General features: G+C 44.9%; 2 protein-coding genes across 9 annotated transcripts in view; both read left to right on the top strand.

Moving 5' to 3' along the window:
- The window catches only part of ACLY (ATP citrate lyase), a 42,483-nt gene extending 34,537 nt beyond the window's left edge, over positions 1-7,946 (top strand). For all 5 annotated transcript variants that reach the window (XM_069603719.1, XM_069603720.1, XM_069603718.1 and 2 more), the window contains 8 exons: positions 218-311; positions 2,187-2,341; positions 3,576-3,726; positions 3,921-4,064; positions 5,584-5,697; positions 6,064-6,146; positions 6,404-6,480; positions 6,974-7,946. In XM_069603719.1, coding sequence (XP_069459820.1) covers positions 218-311; positions 2,187-2,341; positions 3,576-3,726; positions 3,921-4,064; positions 5,584-5,697; positions 6,064-6,146; positions 6,404-6,480; positions 6,974-7,068 — 913 coding nt within the window. In that variant the 3' untranslated portion in view covers positions 7,069-7,946. The remainder of the gene's footprint in view (positions 1-217; positions 312-2,186; positions 2,342-3,575; positions 3,727-3,920; positions 4,065-5,583; positions 5,698-6,063; positions 6,147-6,403; positions 6,481-6,973) is intronic.
- A 1,138-nt stretch (positions 7,947-9,084) lies between these two features.
- On the top strand, positions 9,085-20,073 carry KLHL11 (kelch like family member 11). Of its 4 annotated transcripts, none has more exons than XR_011259900.1 (3): positions 9,321-9,925; positions 14,520-16,170; positions 18,167-20,073. XR_011259900.1 is itself a non-coding variant. In XM_069603723.1 (2 exons), the coding sequence occupies exons 1-2, from the start codon at positions 9,381-9,383 to the stop codon at positions 16,099-16,101; spliced, it is 2,127 nt and encodes a 708-aa protein (XP_069459824.1). In that variant the 5' UTR covers positions 9,085-9,380; the 3' UTR covers positions 16,102-20,073. The 4 variants fall into 4 exon arrangements, 1 of the variants encoding a protein (XP_069459824.1); XR_011259898.1 differs by having other exon boundaries at positions 14,520-16,261; positions 18,170-20,073; XR_011259899.1 differs by having other exon boundaries at positions 14,520-16,261.
- The last annotated feature ends 154 nt before the right edge of the window (positions 20,074-20,227 follow it).

The following is a 20,227-nucleotide window of genomic DNA, read 5'->3' as shown; positions in this document are numbered from 1 at the left end:
GGTCCCGTTCAGAGGTAGGGGGGCTGGTCTTGGCTAGAACCTGTTTTCATTTAGTTTTTGGGAATCCACCTGGTAAGGGTAAGCTGCTGACAAGGGGGGATACAGGGCTGGGAATCTCTGGGGTTAGATGGAAGAGCATTCGAGAGATGCCCTAGAAGAGCCCAGAAGAATGAAATCCACGTGGATGTCTCTTCTCCTCCGTTTTCCTGCCTCCCAGGTCCGTGTACGAGGATCTCGTGGCCAGAGGAGTCATTGTACCTGCCCAGGAGGTTCCGCCCCCCACGGTACCCATGGACTACTCTTGGGCCCGGGTAGGTGCCCTGCGTTGTCCCTAACCATGTGTGTGGCTGAGGTATGCTGGAGCTTGTGAGGTGGCCCCTTCTGACCAGCCAGAGAAACAGATGCAGGGCCCAGGAGGGGGCAAGGGCAGCGTGTACCTCCCACAGTGGTGTGGCCTAACCTGGAAACAGGGGCTGGGGACAGACAATGTCCTCTAGAGCTATCTGCACCTGCTAAGAGATTTCAGGCTACTTGTCTAAGGCAGGGACATAGATATAGAGCAAATTCTCTTATCTACAAGATCTCTTAGAAATCCATTTTTAAAAGACCAATAACCCATTAGAACAATGGGTAGGAGCTGTTCTTTCAACATGAAGAGTTGCTCAGCTTCACTCCTTATAAAAGAAACCAAAGTAGAAACTGCGATACCAGTTATCTCCTACAGGTCAGCCTGTAGGACCAAAAAAGACCAAAAAAAAAAAAAATTCTCTGATATATTGTTTGTATGGGTGTGAAGAGGGTGGAGGGGCTTCCCTGGTGGTTCAGCGGTAAAGAATCTGCCAACGATGCAGGAGCCACAGGCGATGTGGGTTCAACCTTTGAGTCAGGAAGATCCCCTGGAGGAGGGCATGGCAACCCACTCCAGTATTCTTTGCCTGGAGAGTCCCATGGACAGAGGAGCCTAGTGGGCTACTGTCCATAGGGTTGCAAAGAGTTGGGCATGACTGAAGCGACTTGGCACACACGATGAGGCTGATACGTTGATTCGTTGGTGGTGGGAGTAGCGTTGGCGTGACCTCTCTGAAAGGCACGTGGATAACATCAATTCAGTATAACAGCGCTCATACCGTATGACCCAGCAATTCCCTGTCTGGAAAGCTCCCTGAAGGAAATGCTTGCATGTATACATATGTTCAAGAATATTTTTTGAGCTGATGGTCATTGGTGGAGGAATGGCTGACATGTGGGGTTGTCATGAGGGGATACTCGACAGCAGTTAAACAGAATGAACTCGATCTAGATATATGCTAACGTGTAGCACTCAGATTCATTGAATAAATAGTGCATTGTAGAACAGTGTTTCTGAGTATGAAAAATGTAGGCATGCAAAATGATGTCTGTTCTCCATGTGTCCATGTGTGTACATAAAATCAGAGAAAGAAAGGTCCAGAAAAATGTTCACCAAACTAACAGACTTGAAATCAGAAAACCAGGGTGGGTGGGGTGGAGGGCAAAGGCAACATGACTTCATTTGTTCTAGTGTCGATTTCTTGAAAGGAGAGTGTATTCCTGTTGCTTCTATAATTAAAATATAATTAGAGGCATTTCTTAAGTTCAGAAGGAATAACTAAAGAAATGGGCTTGGACAATTAGCTGGCACTGCCTGCCTTATACCCCGACTCTGAAAATGGAAGATTCAGGACCTCACTGCTCTCCCGGTGGAAAAGGGCATGTTGAGGGGATTCTCCCACCTCCCCAGCCACGTGCCTCATTACATTTCGCTGGGGGACTAGCAGCTATGTGTAAAGTATTTAAAAATTGTCCCTTTGGAGTCATTCTTCCATTTCTTAGCCAGGTGACCTGGGGCTGGTTACTCTGTTGTGAGGTTAAAAGGAACTCCTGGATGCCAACAGCTAAGTGCCCTGCCTGAGTCCACAAACATTCAGTAAAGACAAGAAACAGGCCAGGCTGAGCAGGTGCCGTGGAGTGATTGCTCCTATTTTCTTGCCCCAAGTGATCTAATCAAAGGGCTTTGTGATTCCTTCTCGGGAGGACTTTGAGAGTTGTTGCTTGGCCACCAGTATTTAAGACCTGGGACACTGGTTCTGGGCACAGATAGTGAGGACGTTCTGGGAGAACCTCTGGTCACCACAGCCCTGCTTGTCTCTGCCCCCATCTCTGCTCAGGAGTTGGGCTTGATCCGCAAACCTGCCTCGTTCATGACCAGCATCTGTGACGAGCGAGGACAGGAGCTTATCTATGCGGGCATGCCCATCACCGAGGTCTTCAAGGAGGAGATGGGCATTGGCGGGGTCCTCGGCCTCCTCTGGTTCCAGAAAAGGTGAGGCATGGAGGGCAGAAGAGGGTAGGGCCTTGTGATTCAGCATTCATTTTCCTCCCCTGCCAAGGGAGTGGGAGTGGGCAGCTTTGGGGAGTATGTCCAGGGCCAAGCTTTCTGGCCACAGATCAGTGGACAGGTCAGAGGAAAGAGACAGGTTCCTAAGTCTTCCAAGGATGGAAAGGCCAGCCTGAACCAACAGAAGTAGAAAGCAGTGACCTCATCAAGGATCTTGGATCAAGGATCTTTCCCTTGGGAACTTTTAAAGAAATGGGCCAGAGTTGAATGCACGCCTGTTGAGAGAAAGGTCAGGGTTAGCACAGAAGGTCTGGATGCACCTAGTGGCTTAAAGAGTGCAGGCCTGGTGGAGTTGCTCAACAGGCAGAAAGTACCTTATAGTGTGTCCTCTGAAATCTGTGTCTTATCAGCTTGCATGGGGGGAAAAATCGGTTTTCTCTGCAACTCCCAAGCTCAGCCCTCCCCTGGGACTGACAGCTGGGCAAGGAGGCTGATGAATAGGTAGTCACAGAGCCCTGCCTTGGAGTGGTCCTGGGCAGAAAGCCAGGTGGGAATCTTGGTGTGTGTCCTGGTCTCACCTCCGAGAGATGGGTCTGAGTCCTGCCTTGAGCCCTTCCTGGGAAAAGTTCAAGGCTTGTAATACCTGACAGGTCTCACTGTATGTGCTCTTGCGTCCCCATAGTTCCAGACTTGGGGGTATTTTGTTTTGTGGGTTTTCGTGTGTTTTTTTTTTCAATTGTGCTACACACTTTGTGGTATCTTAATTTCCCAATCTGGGATGGAACCTGCCCAAGCAGTGAAAGTGTGGAGTCCTAACCACTGGACTACCAGGGAACTCCCCAGACTTTGTTCTTAATCATCAGTGGGAGGTTGATCGCTGTGCACTGTGAAAGGGACCAGGGCCCTCACCTCCCCTGCCTGGCACGTGGAGAGTAGTAACTGCAAACACAGGTCCCATCCTGTCGCAGCAGCTCAGATGAAAAAAACTGCCCAAAGAAGAGGTTTCAAGCCCTGCTTGCTAAGCTCAATTTTAAAAGCAGTATTTGATATCAGCAACATTCAGAGCCACTCAGGGATCAAAGAGTTCTGCCTTGGAGTTATAAGACAGTGTTAGACCTGGATTGGGGGTTTGTTGCCCTTCTAGTTTGAGTGACTTGTTCAAGCCCCTCACCTTTGTTCCAGTTCTCATGTCCCCTCCCCTGTCCTCGCCCTCCTCCAGGTTGCCCAAATACTCTTGCCAGTTCATAGAGATGTGCCTGATGGTGACAGCTGATCACGGGCCTGCCGTCTCTGGGGCTCATAACACCATCATCTGTGCTCGGGCCGGCAAGGACCTGGTCTCCAGCCTTACCTCGGGACTGCTCACCATCGTGAGTATTGTCATCCTAGGAGGTGAACAGCGGGGACTTTGGTTGGCATCATGCCACTTGGCTGCATTGAAGTCCTAGAGGGAGCCATGGCGTGTGAGACCCCATGCCGGGGGCTGTTGGGGGAACTCTGGATCATCCCGAGAAGCTGAAGGAGACTGACAGCTTGGAGTGACATGGGCTGGCTCCTCCCACAGGGCGACCGGTTTGGGGGTGCCCTGGATGCAGCAGCCAAGATGTTCAGCAAGGCCTTTGACAGCGGCATCATCCCCATGGAGTTCGTGAACAAGATGAAGAAGGAAGGAAAGCTTATCATGGGCATTGGTCACCGAGTGAAGTCGGTGAGTTGTCTTCAGGCCCTGGGTCAGCAGGGTGTGGAGCACAGCCGGGCTCTTGGCTCCCAGCAGGCAAAAGCTTTGCTGACAGATGCCGACACTGAGCAGCTCTTTTTCCCATTATAAAACAGATTGCCCAAAAACAGTGTCTGTCATGTTCAGTTGTGGTGTGAAAATGTGATGAACTGGGACCTTGGTAACTTTAGCTTCCCAGGTGACTCTTACAGGAGAAAGGACTAAGGTCAGGGTTAAGGGGACAGACATATCAGTCACTAGATAATGCTGCGGACTGGGGTAACCACTCCAAAAATCTCAGTGGCTCCTGGGGCCAAGTTATGTTTAGAAATCAGAGAATGAGAGAAGAAGTGGCAGCTGCTTGGGCCCCCACAGGGACAGTTCAGGGTCCATGGCTCCACCACTCCAGGAACCTCAGCAAGTTAGTCACTCTGCTGGCCTAAGTGGGGTGTATGACTTGGATTAATATAAGAGGATCCTGCGTTCATCCCGGCATCCCCACACTGGGCCAGTGCAGAGTAAGTCCAGAGGTGGCTGGATGGCAAAGACTGAGCCGGAGACAGTGGTTTCTGCTGAGGGACATCCCATCTGGGCCTCGCAGAACTTGGGCCACCACCCCCAGCTCCCAGGCAGACGGCCCACGCACAGCACAGGGCACCTTGCCTAGCCAGCGTCGCGCCTGTGCTGCCATGCCGTCTTTGGGTGCCGTCCATCCTAGCCTTGTGTCTTGGCCAAGGGAGGAGATCACTGTGGTATTGGGACTTGGCACCCAGTCTGTCTCACGCCCCTGCTGATGGGACCGCCTAGTATGGGTCTCTGAACCGAGAGTTCATCTACACTCATTGCAGGTCCAGAGGGTTTCTTGGAATTTCAGGGGTGCTTTGCTGCTCCACTGCCAACATGTGCTTACTTAGTTAAAAACTAAGAACTTTGTAGAACTTGGTTACATCTTGACTAGGTTGCTGATGAGCAGTGTGGCTAGTGGCTAGAACCTCAGACTTCCCGCTGGAAGGTGCATACTGCTTTTGGGTTTTTTGTTTTTGTTTTTTGGTTTGGTTTTTGGCTGTGCTGCTCGGCCTGAGATTTTAGTTCCTCAACTGGGGATTGAACCTGGGCTCCTGGCAGTGAAAGCGCAGAGTTCTAACCACTGGACCGCCAGGGAAGTCCCGCGCCCTGCTGCTTGACCCTGTAGGATCCATGGCTAATTTATCCAATATCTCCACATCTCAGGTGGTTTTGAGGCTCAAATAGGAGAGGACATCAGAAACCTTAAACCTCACAGCAGTGGATATGACACGTACAGCTGTGTCTACCTGTGACACAAGCAAGGACACGCCCCTTTTTTGGGCCTGTGTCATGCGAGGTCTTAGTTTCTCCACCAGGGATCAAACCCAGGCCCCTTGCAGTGGAAGTGCGGTGTCTTAACCACTGGACAACCAGGGAAGTCCCAGGAACATGTCTTTTGACAGCCGTGTCCGAGTGGTTCCTCTAACTTTGGATCACTTCCTAGATCAACAATCCAGACATGCGCGTGCAGATTCTCAAAGATTATGTCAGACAGCACTTCCCTGCCACCCCCCTGCTCGACTACGCGCTGGAAGTAGAGAAGATTACCACCTCCAAGGTAAAAGAAAATGTTCCTAATTCCCAAATCAGGGTTTTGGGTGAATTTCTTGGAGAAAATGACTGCCAAGTCACAGTTTGATTGTGCGCCGGTTTTCTGATTGAACCCGGTTTTCTGAAAGATTTTTGTTTCTGTTGCTTAACTAAGTTGACACATACTCAGTGTCAATGAGAGTCCTCTGCTAGACCTTAGAAATCAAGACAGTCTCTCCTATAAACTGGGATGTGTTGGTGGGAGGTTTTAAAATAGCAGTCAGGAATTCATAGTAGTAGTTTTAGTAGTAATAGTGGAACATCATGCAGAGCAAAAATGAGTAATAATGACAAATGCGTTGAATTTTTTTTTTTTTTTTTTTTGCCTGCCCAGAAACCAAACCTTATCCTGAATGTAGACGGTTTAATTGGAGTCGCATTTGTGGACATGCTTAGACACTGCGGGTCCTTCACTCGGTGAGCCTGCAGCTATTTTCTTCCTCCTAACATTGATTGATTTTTCTCGGTGATTCCTCCCAACTCCAAGAGCAATGCATGTTCATGAGAGAGCATTAAGAACTGCCTCTACGCCTACCACCCAGAACACCCTCCCTTTACTAATTAGAGTCCAAAGACAGCTAGCTTCTCATTCCTGGGCAGAAATTATAGTGTCTGTGGGAAGGAGGGCAGTCATGTGAGCCATCTGAAAACTACAAGTGGATTGTGTGTTACAGGGAGGAAGCTGATGAATATATTGACATTGGAGCCCTCAACGGCATCTTTGTGCTGGGAAGGAGTATGGGCTTCATTGGTAAGTTAGTAGTAAGAGTCTGTTTGGTTTCGGTTTTTTGTTTGTTTGTTTTACCCCGTGGTTCAGGTATACCACTTACTTATGTGGCTAGTTTCTTTCTTAGGCTGTCCTGCACAGCTTGCAAGATCTTAGTTCCTCAAGCTGGGTCAAATCTCGGTCCTAACCACTGGACCACCAGGGAATTCCCCAGGCCAGTTTCTATCAGAGAGATGCCACATTGTTTTGATCATTTTGCTAATTCTTCCTTTGTTTAACTTCCGGTTTATCTTTGTTCCTTTTTTTCTTGGAAATGAGTTTGATTGCTAGCCTAGGAAAACAGAATGAAATCCAACAGTTCCTTTTACCAATGCAAACATCTACCTGCGGGATGGATCTAGATGTACTTCCCCATTTTTGTGTGTATTAGTAAGATTTCCCTTCCTTGTCTTCTCTCCCTCACCAAAATTCAACACTCACCAGTTCTTAACAAAAAGATGCGTTTGCTCTGTTTTAGGACACTATCTTGATCAGAAGAGGCTGAAGCAGGGGCTCTACCGTCACCCATGGGATGATATTTCATATGTTCTTCCGGAACACATGAGCATGTAACAGAGCCAGGAACCCTATTACAATAAAGTGAGGATGAGAACTCTTACCCTCGGGAAATAGCCAGAGACATCTGGCATTGGAGCTTGCTTAAAGGATGGGCCTGGAGTATAAACAGCCCCCAGTGTACAGACATTGAAGACCAACATCCACAGGCTAACACTGTTCAGTCTACACAAAGAAGCTTAATATTTTTTTTTATAAGCATAGAAATAAGAACCCAGCCAATACTTGTGACATTTGTTCTGCTACCTGCTATATTTATTATATGGAAGCATCTAAGCACTGTCAGGATAGTGTTCTTCCTCACTGGAGGGTGTTACAATGTTGCTTTCTTTTACTTTTTCCATTAGCTTTAAAAAAAAAAAAGTTTTCCCTTGAAGGAAGGGAATGATACTTTTAAGACCTCAAGATACTTTCCATTTAAGGACCTCTATCCCTAATATCTTATTTTTTCCCTTTTCTTCCTCATATAACCTGAATAGCATTGTATTAATCTGATTTTTTTTTTTTTTTAAGATCTTTTTGTATGTTGTGTGTTAGGAGTTTGTTTGGTATCTCCCTGTTGCAGACCAGTGTCTGCTTGTGTCAGGGGGAATGGGGCCACTGCGTCCTTAGCCATTGTTACAGAGTATGGGGAGTGGTCATTTAAAATGTAAACTTGTAACATACATATGTTTAAAATGGAAGCGCAAAGCAAAAAGCTGTGAAACGTCTTGTGTCTTATGTTCTCTGTATTTATGCACCTGACTTTTGTCTGTTATTGACTCTTCTCCAGCCAGTTTGCATCTGTAATCCACAAAGATTCCAGGCAGCTGCCACCTCTGTCTTTCCTCTGTATTATCATAGTTTGGTTTAAATAAACTCTATAGTAACACTGACTGCCATCTCATGTCATCCATATATTTTCATCTGCATTCCTTTGAAGTGTACTTACTAAGTTTTACTACATGGCAGTTTTAAAGTGTTCATCCACGGACTTTGCTGATGGTACAGTAGATGGGTATCTGCCTGCCAGTGCTGCAGGAGACACAGGTTCAATCCCTGGTCTGGGAAGATTCCACATGCTGAGGAGCAACTAAAGCGCATGTCCTACAGCTACTGAACCCACGCTCTAGAGCCTGAGCCTGAGTGCCTGGAGCCTGTGTTCCGCAACAAGAAGCCACTACAATGAGAAGCCCACGCTGCAACCAGGGAAGGCCCAAGTGCAGCAACAAAGATAGCTCGCAATCAAAAATAAATAAGATCTTAAAAAAAAAAAAAGTTCATAAACATCTCTTAAAGAAGAATCAAGGGAATTCCCCTGGCAGTCCGGTGTTTGGGACTGCCCAGTTTCACTGCCAGCAGCCCTGGGCTCCATCCCTGGTCCGGGAAGTAAGATCCAGCACACCACCAGGTGCAGACAGATAAATAGATGTTAAAAAGAAAATAAACCCCAGTATCTTCTGTGAAATTGTGCCTCCCATTTCTCAGTGAATGGAAACCAAAGGTTTACTTACTCAAGCCAAACACCTGGAAGGCATCCTTTCACTTCTCTGGTTGGCAAGTCCTGCAGATTTATCTTTTAAATAACTGATCTGTCCCTATCGGGTCTGCTAACTTAGTGCCCTTTGTTCTAGTTTTGTCTCCTTACAGCCCACTCTCCAAGCAGCCCACTAGAGGTATTTTTAAAGGTGTGTCTGATTAAGCCATTCCCTTGCCTGAAGCCTCAAAGTGGCTTTTATTCATCATTTAAACAAGTATGTATGGACCAGTAATTGTGGACCAAGCACTATGTAAAAACACCTGAAGGTTAAACACCTCATTTAACCTTCACAGAGATCTGCCAAGTTAGTATCCCGTTTTTAAAAGAAAAATTAGTTCAAAGACAGTAAGTTATTTGCTCACCCTCATCCACTTAACTGGGGCTCAGTCTCAAGTCTTTTTTCTTTTTTCCATTTTTATTCCAAGGCCATCCTAAACCTTTAAATAAAAATCCAACGGTGCCACCCAAGACACTAATGGGTAAGGGTCTAAGGTGGTTTTTGTTGCACAAAACGACCACGAAGAACACGCTGCTCTCTAGGAGGAGGAAAGAGCCATCGTCCAAATGGGCATGTGGATGGGAGGCCTCCGGGGAAGACAGTCTTAACGGGAGCGCAACGGTTACCCCTTACCAGAGACGGACGCCGAAGGACAGGCGCGGCGGCGCGTGCGCAGACCCAGCGGCGGCTGGCTCCGCCCCACGCCCACTCTTTATTCCCAGAATCCCTCTGTGTCGCACCAGAACGGCAGAATCGTTCGGGGGCTGAGGAGTCGGGCGCGGCGGCGTCAAGATGGCGGCTGCGGCTGTGGCGGCGGCGGCAGCAGCGGCGGCGGCAGCATCTCTGCAGGTGCTGGAGATGGAGAGCATGGAGACAGCCGCCGCCGGCTCCGCGGGGCTAGCCGCCGAAGTCAGAGGTAGCGGCACGGTGGACTTCGGGCCTGGGCCTGGTTTGTCTGCAATGGAGGCGAGCGGGGGCGACCCGGGCCCGGAGGCCGAGGATTTCGAGTGCAGCTCTCACTGCTCGGAGCTGTCGTGGAGGCAGAACGAACAGCGGCGCCAGGGCCTCTTCTGCGACATCACCTTGTGCTTTGGCGGTGCGGGAGGCCGAGAGTTCCGGGCCCACCGCTCGGTGCTGGCCGCCGCCACCGAGTACTTCACGCCCCTGCTGTCGGGTCAGTTCTCCGAGTCCCGCTCGGGTCGGGTGGAGATGCGCAAGTGGAGTTCCGAGCCCGGGCCCGAACCCGACACGGTGGAAGCCGTTATCGAATACATGTACACGGGGCGCATCCGCGTCAGCACGGGCAGTGTGCACGAGGTGCTGGAGTTGGCCGACAGGTAGGGGACGCAGGCGGGATGCGGAGGGCGGGGGTGGAGATGCTCGCGGACCGCGGGCCGCATCCAGGGAGGGCGCGGGAAAAGGCGGGGAGGGCAGTGCCCTGGGTAGGCTCAAGTGAGCCCTAACGAAGTGGATTCGTTTGATACTTATTGAGCGCCTGCTGCGTGTTGTGGAGCTGCCACTGCGCTGGGCACACAGGGTGCAGCCGGCCAGTCAGGCGAGGGGTCGTGTCTCCAGGTGAAGAGACAAAGACAATGAAAAAGTCCGCCTTTAATGAGTACAGTGTTGATATTTTAAAAGGATAGTAATTGCATAAAGACCTTTCTCAGGAGGTGACATGGGACCTTTAAATGGCAAGGGAATCCTGGCCATGCAAAGATGCGGAATGACCATTCCTGGCAGATAGTGCAAAGGCCCCGCATCTCGTTTGGCTTAGAGAAGTAAAAAAGGAAAATTCAGTGATCTAGGGGGTGAACGGGAGAAGGATGTGTGAAATGCGTTGGATAAAGGAGTTTGGATTTTAACAAGGTGATGTGAAGCTGGCTAAAGAAATGATTTGACTGAAATATTTTTAAGATGATTCTGCTACTGTGGAAAATGGGTTTTAGAGGGCCCAGATGGATATTCCAGAAACTATTTAGGAAGCAGGTGAATGCAGTTTGGAGATGGGGAGGAGCCTTTTGGGGCAGTATTCTATGTGCATATTTGTTATTTGAACAACTACCTCCTGAGTCAGCCACTGGGTTCTGAGCATCTGGGGATTTAGCAGTGAACAAAATAGACAAAAGTCCCTTTCCGCATTGCACTTACATAAGTAGATGGACCGCAAATAAAACAGCCTGTTGGATGATTGCTCTAGCCATTTTGAAAAATAAAGGATGGTGGGTCATACAGACAACGTTGATGTAAAGAAGCTGTTCTTTAAATTGAATGGATAGAGAAATCCTCCTGAAGAAAAAGACATTTGCAAAGAATTGAAAGAGGTGTGGTTAAGAGTGTTTCAGGTAGGGGACGTCTCAGGTGCAAAGACCCTGAGATGGAGCTTCTCTGGAGGCTGCTGCTGGTAAGTCTCTTCAATTGTGAGAATAGCAAAAGGCCAGTGTGGCTTTATCAGAGGGATGCCGGGCAAGAGAAGAGAAGTAGGAGAGGCCTGAGGGTGGTAATGGGGATGGATCCAGATCCCACAGGGCTGTGTCAGCCTGTGGAAGGACTTGGGCTCCTACTCTGAGTAACATGGGAAGGTTTAGGCTAGAGTAATGATGCATTCTGATTTGGAGAATTCTTCTGTGTTGAGAAAAAGTATGAGGTGGTGGGGAAGGGGCTGCAAGGGCATAAGAGAGACTAGGAGGTTGTTACAGCGGTGGTAGAGGCTTGGTCTGAGGAGGGAGAAGTAAAAGTGATGAGAAATGCTTTGATTCTAGATGTATTTTGAAAGCAGAGGAGAGAAATTTGCCAGTGGATTTGATGTGAGGGATGAGGGAAAAGACTGCTGGTTTTTTGACCCATTGGAAAGATGGAGTTATTATTGATTAAGATGTGGAAAAGTGCAGGAAAGTGTTTGGGAGGAAGTGTTTGGTTTTTGGTCCAGGAAACGTCTTCTACTGGATGTCTAATAGGATATTGGATGGAAGAGCTTTGGGAGCTAGAGATTGGGAGGAAATTAGCATATAGATGGTAATTAAAGCTTTGGGACTGGATAAAATTGCTTAGGAAGAGAGTGTAGATAGAAAAGAGAAACCGAAGGACTGCGCTCTGGGGTTCTCCAGAATGTTAAAGAGACACCAGCAGAGCACCTGATCCCATGAAAGGCTAGAGTGTATCAAGGAGGGAGCAGCCAGTCATGGCAACGCTGTCACTTGTAAGTGATCATTGGATTTGGTGATAATAGAGGTCATTGATGGCACTGACAAGAGCCATTTACGTCTGACCATTGGGACTTGTCTGGTGGTCCAGTGGCTAAAATGCTGCACTTCCAGTGCAGGGGGCCCTGGTTCTATCCTGGTCTGGGACCTAAATCCCACATGCCACAACTAAAAGATAACCTCAAGCAGCCAAATAATACAGTATCTTTAAAAAATAGTATTTAAGAAATAGTCTGTCAAGAGGATCAGAAAAATGATACTCATGGACCTGTGTGAGGAGTCATCCAGGGAGGTCTTTTTCCCTCTGTAAGCTAGGAGATGGACTTCCCCGGTGATTCAGTGGTAAAGAATCCGCCTGCCAATGCAGGAGGCGCAGGAGACCTGGGTTCGATCCCTGGGTCGGGAAGATCTCTGGAGGAGGAAATGGCAACCCACTCCAGTATTCTTGTCTGGAAAATTACCTGTAGCCTGGCAGGCTACAGTCCATGGGGTCGCGAAAGAGTTGGGGACTCGACTGAGTGACTAAGCACGCACGCACACAACCTGAGAGATCCTGGAGTGTGTTTGTGTGCTGATGAAAATGAATCTGTGGAAGAGGAGAAATTGATGTTATAAGGGCCAGAGTCTTTGAAACCAAGAAGGGTATAGAATCCATATTAGAAGTGGAGAAGTGGGACTGGGAAGGCAGAGTATAGGGTACAGCTGTAGGCAGACAGGTTGAATAGTGGGAGGGAATTCTCTGGTGGTCTAGGGATTAGGACTCATGGCTTTCACTGCTGGGACCCAGATTGAAGCCCTGGTTGAAGAACTAAGATCCTCCAAGCCTCTCGATGTGGCTGGAAAAATAAAAAGGATTGGATAATGGGAAAATGAGGTTTTTGCCTGATTGCTTCTGTTTTCTCAAAGCATGATACTGGGTCATCTATTTGAGGGTGGGGTGGAATGTGGCAGGTGTGTGTCTGCAAGGGGTGGTTTGGTGAATGCAGATGGACGGAGAAGGGTCATTGCACTCACTCCAGCTCTGTTTTCTTCTGTCATGTGAGCGTGTGTTCTTTCAGGTTTACTGTTCTCTCCTCCTTTACTGGAGACTTGGGTGAGGAGAGGAGAGAACACCCCCAGACAGTTTACTTAAAACTTTAACTTCTCTCCATATGTCAGTTGCTGAGTAGCCACCTTGTGTTTGACACTATGCCCTGCAACCATCACCACCAGTCTTACCCATCAGCTTTGAGGCAGGATTCCTTTACAACCCCTCCTCCCCCATGTAGTCTGTCTGTTGATCATACCTACCTTGCAGGGCACTTACACTGTAAAGCTATAATAGGAAGTGCCCAGCATGATCCCCGTCACGTGACACATGCCTAGTATCTGACAGGCAGCTATTGTTTTCATAGAGCAGTGTTTCCAAACACCTGTCCAAGGAAATATGTGTTGGCTTACCTGGAGCACCTGCCAAAAATCACAAGTAGAAGGTGGGGAAGCCCAAGAAAGAGTGATCCTGGTACCCAGGCATATTTGAGAGCCACTAGAGCTCTTAACCACTCTGCCTTGTCTTTGTCTTATGTTTGAGATCGTGTGCTCCCTAAAGAGGGTAAAGGGAACCTGTCTTGAAATTCATCTTCATATCACAAGTCAGTTAGTTATTAAGCACAGTAATCATAGTAGTAGTTACTGAAGTGAGAGAGGCCTGGACTGACTGGTGAAGTCATTCTTAAGTTATGTTTTCCATTCTGGAGATTTAATCCTTAGTGTGTGTGCTAAATCGCTGCAGTCGTGTCCAGCTCTGCAACCCTATGGACTCTTAGCCCTCTAGGTTCCTCCGTCCATGCGATTCTCCAGGCAGGTATACTGGAGTGGGTTGCCATGCCCTTACTCCTTAGCAGTAGTCTCAAATTGGCCACCCTTAGGGCTTAATTCTGCCAGATTAATTTATGTGAGCCAACAACATCTAGTCAGCTACATGCCAAATCGCTTTTCTTTTTAATGTGGACTGGCCTACACATTTTCTGTTGTTTCATTTCTTGGCTTCTTCAGATCTTTGAGTTTGCCTTGCCACTCCTGCTTTAATGAGAACCCACCTCAGGACAAAACCCCTGAGCACCACTCCTGCCTCCATCCCTGGGTTACTCAGGGAGAAAGTTCTGGTGATGAGAAGATTAAAACCTCTGACACAAAGCCTACACTGCCATTCCCTCTGAAATCTGACCACATAGCCTCCCAGGAGTCACAGTTTTTATACCATGTAGTTGATGTTTAAGGAAGTCTCTTCACTGAGACCCAGCCTTATCTAAGAAGAGACTGGTTGCTAGCCAGGGACTTGGGCAGGAGGGCACAGACAAATTTGGATTGAGGTTTGCCTTTGCCAAGGGTAAATTACAGTGGAAACAGAGTGTAGGACTGTTGTTTTTTATTAAAGGATATGTTCTGAAATACCTTACATAATCCAAAACTCCATTTTGTGTGTGTATCACAAAATTCTGTATAATATATAATTACATGTAAACTAATGTGAATAAAATATATAAATATGATTTTTATATATACTTTTAAACATACTTTCCCACACAATCCTGTTTAATTTGGGAGGATTTGCTTTTTTTTTTTTTTCAAGTGTTGTGAATGAAGTGAGAGGAAACTTGTATTTCAGTTTGTATAATTTAGATGTTCTCAGAGAGCATTTTCAAAGTATGCACATTTGAAAATTAATCCTTCCTCTTTTTCTTGGTTTTAGGTTCCTATTAATTCGTTTAAAAGAGTTTTGTGGAGAATTTCTCAAGAAAAAGCTTCATCTCTCTAATTGTGTGGCCATTCATAGCTTAGCTCACATGTATACCCTAAGCCAGCTTGCTCTGAAAGCGGCGGATATGATACGGAGAAACTTCCACAAAGTAATTCAGGATGAGGAATTTTATACTTTACCTTTCCACCTCATCCGAGACTGGCTGTCAGACTTGGAGATCACAGTTGATTCCGAAGAGGTTCTATTTGAAACAGTTTTGAAGTGGGTTCAGAGAAATGCTGAAGAGAGAGAGAGATACTTTGAAGAACTTTTTAAATTGCTCAGATTGTCCCAGATGAAACCTACTTACCTTACTCGTCATGTCAAACCAGAGAGGCTGGTGGCCAATAATGAAGTTTGCGTCAAGTTGGTGGCCGATGCAGTGGAGAGGCACGCTCTGAGAGCTGAGAACATACAGTCTGGCACATTCCAGCATCCTGCTTCTCATGTCTCATTATTACCTCGCTATGGGCAAAACATGGACGTGATCATGGTTATTGGAGGCGTGTCAGAAGGAGGGGACTATTTAAGTGAATGTGTGGGATATTTTGTCGATGAGGACAGATGGGTAAACCTACCCCATATCCATAATCACCTTGATGGACATGCCGTTGCAGTAACAGAATCCTACGTGTATGTTGCTGGGTCAATGGAACCAGGGTTCGCTAAAACTGTGGAAAGGTATAATCCAAATTTGAATACCTGGGAACACGTTTGTAGTCTGATGACAAGGAAGCATTCTTTTGGGCTAACAGAAGTCAAGGGGAAGCTCTACAGCATTGGCGGACATGGCAACTTCAGTCCCGGTTTTAAAGATGTGACTGTTTATAATCCCGAGCTAGATAAATGGCACAATTTGGAATCAGCACCAAAGATTCTTCGGGATGTGAAAGCGCTCGCCATTGAAGACCGGTTTGTGTACATTGCTGCCCGCACTCCTGTGGACCGGGACACTGAAGATGGATTAAAGGCTGTCATTACTTGCTACGACACGGAGACTCGACAGTGGCAAGATGTGGAATCTTTGCCGCTTATTGACAATTACTGCTTTTTCCAAATGTCTGTGGTGAACTCAAACTTTTATCAGACAGCCTCATGCTGCCCCAAGAGTTATTCTTTAGAAAACGAAGAGGCGATACGAAAAATCGCCAACCAGGTTTCCGATGAGATCCTTGAAAGTTTACCCCCAGAAGTCCTAAGCATTGAAGGAGCGGCCATCTGCTATTACAGAGATGACGTTTTCATTATTGGAGGCTGGAAAAACAGTGATGATATTGACAAACAGTATAGGAAAGAAGCCTACCGATACTGTGCTGAGAGAAAGCGGTGGATGCTTCTTCCTCCCATGCCACAACCCCGTTGTCGAGCCACTGCCTGCCACGTGAGAATCCCATACCGGTACTTGCATGGCACTCAGAGATATCCTATGCCTCAAAACTTAATGTGGCAGAAGGACAGGATCAGACAGATGCAAGAAATACATCGACATGCCCTAAACATGCGGCGAGTGCCAAGCTCTCAGATAGAATGCTAGGTTCTTTGATGCATGCTTAACACAGACCTTTTCATGAGGCTGAAGATACCCAGACTGTTACTTGAAAATGTAGGTCAATAACTTATTTTCTACATGAATGGATTATCACCCCATATAAATGAAATACAGTTAAAAACTGAAGAATGGGAAAATCAATTCAGTACGTGGTAATTTTTGTCAGTTTGCCGTCTTGATCTGTTGTTGGTTTGTGTGTATGTTGGCAAAATAAGATCTTATTAAAGATAAATGGAAAAACCAGGTGTAGTTACTTGGTTGTTTTTCTGCCAACAGTTTATAACTTCTTTGTTTTAGGGACTTACGTTTTGAACATGCTTTAAGCACCAATTTTATTTGCACGTTTATTTTGATAATCTTTTTCATTTTTTTTCCTGAATGGTTGGTTTTGACAAGATCAGAATACATGCATTGAGCCCTCATCTATAGGAGGAATGTGCAATAGTGAGGTTGAAGTCTGAAGGAAAAAGCACAATGTTTCAGCAAGATGATTTCACAATGTTTGCATTGCTATTTTGTTGTCTTTATTTATCTTGCAATTCTATCTTGTTTATTTCTAGAAGACAGGACTGATGAAAAACTTGTGATTGGCATTTGTGGAATATTTTTCATTTCTTTAGCATCTCTGTTGTAAACTTCAGGCTATCACTCTGAGATAATGGTGGTTAGCAAGAGTACTGATCTTTAGCTGATGAACTGATTACAGAGGAAGTTATATCTTTGAAATTTGTTTCTCTAAGCAGAAAAATATTACTAGTCTAGAGTAAGAAATCAAAGGCATTGAAAAATTTTAAAATGCTTTTTTCAGGAGTTATTTGAAGATAAGTTACTGAGTATAAATAATACCTATGACAATCGACACTCAATGCCTTTAGTTTTAAATTTTGCTCTAATGCATATTATATGGAATCCTCATCATTCCTTTCTCAAAGAAACTTTTCAAAATAGGAAGGAAGGAACTAACAGTTTAGGGAAATGTTGCTAAAGAGAAGCCTTATTATTTCTCAACCTGGATTATTATAATATTTTATCCGTTTGCCCTAGACCTTCATTGAAACTTTGCCTGAGCCGAGACTACAACATTTGGGCACATAATTACGGCTCTTAAAAATTGATCGCTGTGGTTATCTTTTATTTATTCTGATGCATTCTTGTGATCTCACCTGTGCCCAGGCAGTATGCAAATTATCACATAGATTGACCTTTAGCATTCAGTTAATGTAAGAAACTCCTGCTGTAGTGGTTTGAAATGTGGGGTCCAGTATACTTTTCTTGTTTCTTTCAGAATGTTTCTACCTTCTTGGACATTCTGGAATACTATTCTAGAAGGTAAATTCCAAGTGCAGTAATTTTTTTTTTCCCCCAGTTAGTTCATTATAGTTCTTAGCAGTTGGATCAAACATCAGAAGAAAAAGCACAACCAGGAATTTTGGCTCTCAGTGTGCTGCAGGACTATTAATACTTACCCTTGGACTCAATTCTAAGAAATTACCTGAAATTTCTAAATTGGTATCCTTGCCTAAGAACATTTTTAAAAAATGTGTTGGAAATCTACTTTAAATGCATTTAATTTAGTCCAGGGTAGGGGTGGGAAACTGCAAGTCTGTTTCTATATGAGGATATATTATCCTACCCCATCTCTACCATTTCCTCAATTTCGATTTATTTGTGGCTATTTTAATAAAAGTTATTAGATTCTGAGAATTGCTGATTAGTTGTGAGAGGTCTATGCAAGACAAAAGCTCATTGAATGGTGTTCTCATTTCTCTCTGATAGACTGTACCAGCAAACTTCCTTTTCTTGATGGTGTTGAAATAATTTAGTAGCTCAGTAAGGTACCAGTTTCTTTCCAGGAGGGTGTGATGTCAGTTTTTTTTAACTGCTTTTTTTTTTTTTTTTTGGCCTCAGAGATGTCTTCTGAGATAGCCATTACCAAGTTACTTGTAGGGTTGTCTTTTTTTTCACATGATGTAGCAGAAGCCATAACTCATAAGATTTAGGTATAATCTGGTTTTGAAAACGTGATTGAAACTGTTGTTTTTTAACTCAGCAGGCAGCCTAGACCATGGCTGGAAAGAGAGGGTAAGTCCTTCGTTGCATGATCATGTGTGCAGGGTTCCTGACCACTGAATTCCTAATTTTCATATTTGAATTCACATGTGTGATTTCACATCGATAACTTGTGTTTCTAAAATATCCTAACTAACTTGTTAATAAGGAAAGAAACCAGATTTGCTTAAATCTGTTCAAGGCTGACATTCTGAAATTTTAAACTAGAAATAACATCCCTCAGCATTTGGAAAGGTTCTGATTATGATGACCAGCCTGAAATGGCTCTTTAGGAAAGAAATTTCCTTTTTAATGAAAACTGAAGATTACATTTGACAATTTAAGCAGTTAAAAATACAGCTTTAAAAAGGCAGCTTAACATGTATTTAAGCAAACCTTTTTTGTTGTTGTTGCTTTTGTTTTGTAGAAGGAAAAGAGGGGAATTGACTATATCAAAAAGTAAGAACTGTATATAACTTTAAGTGAGGCTGCTTAGATCTTGAAATGGATATCCTTTGAGTATAGCTACCCCCACCACGGTTTAAAAAAAAAAAAAAGCCCAGTGTACATATTGAGAATGTCAGTCATGAGCTTAGTGTTTAAGTAATACCTCTCACTTGCAGTTGTGAGTCTGATTTGCATGATTAGTCTTGTGTATCTTGATATACAACTTTGCTTTTGCTGTGCCAATTCAAAACTATTTTGCTTAAAAAAAAAAAGAACCTAAAATTTTATGGACATCAGTTTTGTCTTGATTATTGAGTTTTGTATAGTATTTCTGGGACCAAAAAATAAATTGAAATCTTTATGTAGAACAGAGGTTTGAAGCTGGAAAGATAATGTTTATGGCAGATTTGTGTGCTTTTGTATATTAAGCTCTTCAAGCTGCCGGTAAGGCAGTTTCTAGAGCACACTTTTTTCCTCTTTTATGTTTCTTGACTAGTGTAGCATGTGCTGTGTTTAAATACTTCATTCTCTGCTTCATAATTCTAATATGAACACTATACTATAGGTAGACAGGTAAGCTAAATTGTGCATTTTAGTTACTTGGCCTAATCAAGCATAACCAAAGGGATGTTTTTTGTATTTGCCTCAAACTAAGCTTAAAAAGGGTGTATCAGCCACATTTCATGTCTTTTCCAAATACGTAGAGTTGTGATGCAAGTCCTCTGCCAACACTAGAAAAATAGGGTGTTTATAGGTTGTCATTTAACCTTAGACTATTTGGAGAAACAATTCAGTCTCTCCTTTTTCAAATTGTTAAACATTTTGGCACAGTTTATCACTCCAGCTTGTTAATTTCTTGAGAATAGTCCATTTTTGTTTTTGTTATAATGCTTACATTATAACATGTTTTGGTCATTGGAAACAAAACAGCTCATAGCCCAGTGATGTAATACAGTAACACAATATAGTAGTCATTTTGCTTCAAGGAATTTAATTAGATAGCCAAAATAACTGCTCTTTGTTGATTGCCTTTGTTGGGCTTTTGTCTTGCTCTGTATGGCCATTCCTGCGAATGTCTAACGGTGAAGCACACACAGTAGAGCACTTGTTACCTTAATCTTCAGCCAGATGCACTGGCACTCATTGAAAAGCAGTGCTTGCTATGTGGTTGAAGCTCTTATGGTCTACGTGCAGGGGCTCCTTGAGTTACATGTAAAATAAATACTTAGTTCAAGTTGATACAGTGAGTTTTCTGGGCTAGCAGTATTGAGCCCCTGTCTTACCGCAAGTATAATCTTGACTGTCTCCCTTTAATTAAGTCCGAGATATAGAATTTAGGACAGTCTGAGACATAACCTTGTAAAATAGCTTGTTTTATGTTCCTAAAGCTACCTTGTTCTGTGTTAGAGCTACTAATCGTCTTGATGTAAGTTTTAAATAAATGTATTTCTTTAGAGCTGACTTGCACTGTGATTTCTCGTTTTAATTATGGACCATTGAATATAATTTGCTTCCTTCTTCCCCTCGTACTCCCTTCCATCATCCAACCCTTGGCTCCCTTAAGTTGAACATTTTCCAGTACTCTTACAAGTTTAAACACTGCATTTATTTAAAA

This window comes from Ovis canadensis, chromosome 11 (genome assembly GCF_042477335.2).
Source record: "Ovis canadensis isolate MfBH-ARS-UI-01 breed Bighorn chromosome 11, ARS-UI_OviCan_v2, whole genome shotgun sequence".
NCBI lineage: Eukaryota > Metazoa > Chordata > Mammalia > Artiodactyla > Bovidae > Ovis > Ovis canadensis.
This window is presented reverse-complemented; position numbering and strand designations above follow the sequence as displayed.